At 45.5% G+C, this 6,000-nt stretch overlaps 1 protein-coding gene across 1 annotated transcript in view; it reads right to left on the reverse strand.

Annotated features, from left to right (window-relative positions):
• Positions 1-1,988, reverse strand: part of ITGA4 (integrin subunit alpha 4) — a 34,092-nt gene extending 32,104 nt beyond the window's left edge. The window contains exons 1-2 of the mRNA XM_039699508.1: positions 1,625-1,988; positions 1,417-1,538 (exon numbers count right to left, since the gene is read on the reverse strand). Coding sequence (XP_039555442.1) covers positions 1,417-1,538; positions 1,625-1,809 — 307 coding nt within the window. The 5' untranslated portion in view covers positions 1,810-1,988. The remainder of the gene's footprint in view (positions 1-1,416; positions 1,539-1,624) is intronic.
• Positions 1,989-6,000: the final 4,012 nt, after the last annotated feature.

Below are 6,000 nucleotides of genomic sequence, written 5' to 3' on the forward strand. Positions count from 1 at the left end.
CCTGTTGCCTCATTTCACTTAGAATCCCTTAAGCTGTTGAAGAAAAACCTATATCATTTTTTTAGAGATTTTGTTTCTCCATTGGTGAAATGAGCAAACTGAAAGGCACTGCAGATGTTCGTAATTGTCAAAGAACTTGAAACTTTCAACCCTTCCTTTTCTTTCCTCACACAGTAAAGGTCTCTTTTTAACACCAGACCAGGAACGGGGATTTATTGACTCTTAGCATATGTTACTTCACCACTTTAGATGACCTCTTAGACTTTTTGCAAGCCTCTTCATAAGAAACATGCAGTCAGGAAAAAAAGAAGTCTTTGCTATGTATAACTTTTTAATAGATATAGTATTGGAATGAAATTACTCAACAAAACCCCAAAAAACTACTTGGGCTGGTATAAATTTAATTTCCATTCTTTCTAGACTGCTTGTCTTTTTCTTATAGGACGACACGTTACAAAAAAAAAAAAAGGATAGAACCTGTCATTTATGCACAGACATGTAGTGAAACAATTGTTTTAGTATTTTTTTGGTCACAGATAGCTGAGCTCCGCCCTGACAGCCACCAGTTCATGGTGTGCTACATCTTTCAAATATTTTGATAGCCCTTTTCCCGCCCTTCGCCTTACTGGGCGGTGTTCTCATAACGGATGGGATACTCTTGGTCAGAGGGTGGCAGGGTACAAGCTGAAGGAGGTTCTCTCCATAGCATGTGAATAGCACAAACAGCACTGCACGCAAGTGGGACAGGAAGAGAGCTCAAAGCAATTCACACGTTCATGGCAACCCAGCCAAAGCCTTCCCCTTTTTAGCAAGCATCAAACGCTTGAGAGTTGAGTAAGTTCAGCCAGTTACATCTCCTAAGTATGGAGACTGCAGAGATAGAGAGAAGCAAAGTTAAACGCAGGACCCATAAAAACTGATTCAGTCAAAAATAACTTTGTTCGTCTGAAACTCCAATAAATCTGCAAGCAGGGAGAACCCATCAGCAAGACAACTGTGGTTCAGAGTTACTTTAGGGCGGCTTATATGAAGAGAAGGCTTTGCAGGAGAAAACATGATTTAGGCACACACTTCCACCCTCCCATCCCTGACCTTACTGCATTCACCCACTGCCCTGAAAGCTGTACCAGCTCTCCGCAGAGCAAGCTCAGACCGAAACTCTCACGGGGCTTTTGACTCGGAGGCTGAAAGGTGCGAAACGGCTGTGGGAACATCTGTCACACGTAACTTCCCCAAACCAAGTTTTGGTGCATGCTATCTCTCTTGATGCCGCCGGCACAGTCCTTGGGCTGCAGCGCCGATCTCGCCCTTTGGCGAGAGGCAGAGCACTCTGCAGCTTACGGCGGACGGGCCCAGCGCGCCCCGCAAGGCAGCGGAGCCCCGGGCTCTCCCCGCCCACCCCCGCCGCCGACTCACCCAGCTGGAGCTGCTCGCACTCTCCGCTGGAGCTCCCCCCGATGCGGCACCGGAATATGGCCCCGGGGTTGACCACAGACTCGTTGGCGGGCCAGCTGGCCCGGGGCGCGCCCGCCACCAGCCTGCGGGGCAGAGACGGCAGCGTGAGGAGCCGCGGCCCGGACACGGCGTGACGGGACCCGCGGGGGCGGCCGGGCCGGGGACTCACCATCGCTCCTCGCCGTGGCGGTGCAGGAGAACCGAGTAGCCGAAGAAGGTCCCGTTGCTGCCGCGGAAGAGCAGCGCGTGCTGCGTGTCCAGGTTGTAGGGCCGCGCCGTCGGCAAGCACAGCCACAGCAGGAGCAGCGGGGCGGCCCAGCCCGCGGCGCCCCGCGCCCTCCCGCAGCTCCGCATGGCTCCGGCCGACCGGCAGCGCACCGACGCCGGCTTCCCGCCTCTCCGCTCAGCGAGAGGGCAGGGCAGCGCCGCGCCCCGCCCTGCCCCGCCCTGGGTCACCCTCCCCGCGGCCCGGGCTGGGGGTGTCCCCGCGAACGGGGCAGTCACACGGCCACGCCGCCGCTTCCTCCCGTGCGGCCGCAGCCCCTCGCCCTCCCCAGGCGGCGGGGGTCGGGTTTCTCCCCGCCCCGTCCGCGCCCACGGGGACGCTGCGGAAGGGACATGGCCCCCGTGTAGTGCACGGCCCCGTGGGACGCGGCCGCCCCGGCACCGGCGGAGCAGAGAGGGCCGCGTCCCCCTCGCTTCGCCTTGACACGCTTGGCCGGCCGGGCCGGCAAAGGGGGAAGGAGATATTGGAAAATTATCCTAAAATCTCCTGCCGAGCAGCGGGCAGGCAGCTCCGCTCAAGCGCAGGACTGTGTTGTGAGAAAGGAAGTGTGGAGAAGATTTGTTTTCCTTTTAGATTTAGGAAGAATCCCAGTACCCCTGTGCTGAAAGCCTTCCCCACCGTCGCTGTGCTGAGGGGGCCTTGCCTGCTGTCCCCCGGTGCCGGTATTTGATTCCCGAAACCAGTGCCGCAGAAGCACAGCGCAGCGAGCCTGGCCTACCCATGTTGCGCAAGACTGCTCACTGAGGATGGCTCCTTCCTTTCACGTGTGATGGAGTCAAAACAGTCCCCCGTGGGGTTTTCTACATTTTAGAGTAACTTTTTCACACTCCCGTTCAGTTCTTCAGTTGCTGACAAAGTTAGCAGCCATGCCTCCAGACAGCAAAGGAACAAAGGAAAATGAGCGTTGTGCAAGAGATCTGGTATTTGGCAGACATTGTAAGGGCTCTCTTTGATTTTAGTGAGGAGCTTTTCTATGTGTGTGTGTGTTCAGCAATCAGTTGCTGACTCTTGATTTAGCTCATACTGAGTTGTGTTTATCCTGAAATCAAGGCTTTAACTTCTGCCTGCAAACCTTGTCTCACTGAAGTCCTTTGAATACCAGGGCTTCCCTGTTGCTATAACAATCCCGTATATGGATGACCTATGTATAATGGTGTTTTGAACAGGCGAACTTGTAAATGAAAATTTTAGTTACAAAGATTACTTACTGCATCTGGAATAAAATCCAGTATGATTTGTGATATACACATTAGAAATAACAGTGAGATTTCCCTAATGGAAATTTAGAACATGGCATTTTAAGGTTCTTGGAAAAATACCCCCCCTCTCATTTCCATTAAGTTAGTGGAAATGTGGAAAGTTTCATACTTCTGCAAAATGCTGAGCAACTACCAGAGCAGGGAACTGAGGCAATGCAGAGTGAAACATCTTGTCATCCTGACCACATGCAGATGTGTAGTTTCTGGAATGAGATCAGCACAGTGGAAGATCTGACAGCCAGTCAGCAGTGTATCTTTTTTAAGTCCTCATCTCTTGAGCCATCAGAGGGCTGCTCCAGATGACGCTGATGTGGAGCAGTGGCTGTTTCGTGCAAAGGAGTCAAACAGCTTCTCAGCTGCTATTCATCTTCCTTCCAATTACTGACATCAAAGGAGTTAAAACAATCAACAGCAGCTGTGAATCTGCATTTCTACTACTCAAGAAGTTTTCACCCTCATTTTCAAAGCAGCAAAACAAGCAGGATTCAAAACTGAAATGCTAAATTGTGGTTTAGTTGGTGAAAAATTGTAACATCATAGCACCACCATGATGCAGGAACCATGTTGAGATGGTGGCTGGGTTCCTAGCTGACAGGAAAAGGTAGATTGTAAAATTGTGGGATTAAATTATTGGCACATACATAGCTGCTTAACATCTATGATATGAAATTGAGACCTCTACATCACTTGCTAGGAGGACATGTGTGTGTTGTCTCCTGAACTCTGCTAGAGTGGATGTGATCATGATCCACCAGGCATCAATGAAATCAGTGGATTATAAATTACTGGAGAGTCAGAAATCCATATTTTGAGAAATATTCGCAGGTTTCAGTACCATTCAGGTACCAGACAGAGAGCAGAATAAATGCAACTGACAATATGGAGTAATAGAGAACTTGAGTTTTATTAGGGATTAAGAGAATTTGCAGAAAAGGTGGAACTAACACTGGAAGCCAAGTACCTGTATTTACAAATCAAATATCAGCTATGTATCAGTTTATATTTAAGTTATCCTGAAATAATAAAGAATGTTCTCCCCAAAATGTCTTGCAGCTATTCATTGGCAACAGCACATCTCCCACAGTCCTCTGTGGGTTAATAACACTAGAAGCAAAATATCACAGTGACTTGTGCTTGAATTTTGTTCACCATCTAAGGCAATTTCAGAGGAGCCAGTGGGATGATTTGTTAATTATATTAGTCTGCAGTTTGGCAGCATTTTTTACAGCAGATGTGTACATTTCATCTGACTGTCCTCATCTCTTGCTGCACGTTCTTGAATCATACAGTGCCCCTGTTACACTGATACTGTTCAGTGTCTGAGCAGTGAAACAGATCAGAGAAGTGATCTGGGTTAAAAATAACTCAGAAACATTCCCCCCCAACCTAGATCAGATTTGTCATTTGTATATTCTATGGCTGGCCAGTTGTATTTATAGGATAGTTTAAACTGATGCTGCAGCTTTAGGAGCTTTCTCAGGTAACAGCCTTAACTTTCTAGAAGTAGCAAGTCTACAAAAGTTAAAACCTACACATCTAACTTAAAATGAAGCAGTTTCTTTCCCTTCTCACCAGTGCTGGTGAGAAGAAGGGAAAGAAAATTTTGAGGGAAGAACATACTTATTCTGAATGTCTGTCAGCTTTCTTCTTTGGAACATGTACTTTTTGAGTCCCTAAGTTGGAAGGCATTTGTATTAAATTAAGTCCTGTGTATGGGCTGGTGTTGGGTAACTGATCACATGACTGCTTTTGCTGTGTTATAAATACATGAAAGCACATGTTGCTAAAAATCTTCATGGATATGGCTGCTTTCAGCTGTCCCTGGTCTCCTGTGTGTCGTGTAAGCCTACCGCTGCTTATGGAAAAGGGTCTCCAAATCTTCTCCAGATTTGAAATAAAAACAATCAGTTGTTGCGTTCCTGTTCCTAATTAGCAAGACATGAAAGTTTAATTTTTAAATTGTCTAAGTACTTAAATATTGGTATTTCAAATTTGAAGTTTCTAAACCTTTCTGATTTATTGAAACATGGAAAATCTAGGGTTTTGTTCAGACCATAACTATGTCTTATTTTTATGTAAGTTTCTCCTCCACCACCCCCCAAAAATGGCAGTGGGCCACAAAGTCTATTATTCATATGCTGTCATCTGAGAAATTATGGAAGGCAAATACACTCTTGCCTCTTACCTCAAGAAACTTCATCTTCCCTCTGCTGTAAGATACATGTGAGCTCTCATGAAGAGGTTGTATTGTCCACTGACAAGTATAATTAAACACAGATGTCTGAGGCACCAAAAAGAAGCAAATGTTAACAAGGGTCTTAGTTTTATCATTTTGCTTATATTCTCTTTAGAGATCTGAATTTCATTTAGAATCAGTTAAAGAGAAACAATCTTTTAATTTAATCAGATAATAATATATTTACACTCATTTGATGACCTTTTAGGAAATTCTTTAAAGAAGTTTTTTCTTCCCTTGAAAAATTGTGCTGCTGAATTAAAGAATGATCTGCCAAAAGAGCTTTCCAGTATTTAAATATAGAATAATGTCATACAGACAAGGACTATGGCAACCTGACTAGAAGAAGCAAACAAAAGATAATTATAGTTAACAACAGCTTAACTAATAACTGCATTTTGATTTACAGATAGGTAGGACTGCAAATTCATCATTATATGTACATGTGTGATTGATGCATCACACATCCTTTTTTATTTCTTCAAATTTTGTCAAAGATTCTCGTCAAAGAGTTGCAAGATCAGACACAGCTAAATAACCGGTTCTGAGCAGAATTGGGCAGTAACTTCTTTTCCTATCCCAAAGGAATTGCTGAACTTTTGAAACTTTCCCATCTGAAATTCAAACAAAGAGTGTTTTCATGCACCATTTCTGTGTCTTTCTTTGTAAAAGTGTGGTTCAGCACAGCTGTAGCATTTTTTTATTATTATGACTTTTCAAAACAAATATTTTAGTTAGATCTAATCTTTTTGAGATAAAAAGGA

This window comes from Passer montanus, unplaced genomic scaffold, assembly GCF_014805655.1.
Source record: "Passer montanus isolate IOZ18808 unplaced genomic scaffold, ASM1480565v1 scaffold1, whole genome shotgun sequence".
Lineage (NCBI taxonomy): Eukaryota > Metazoa > Chordata > Aves > Passeriformes > Passeridae > Passer > Passer montanus.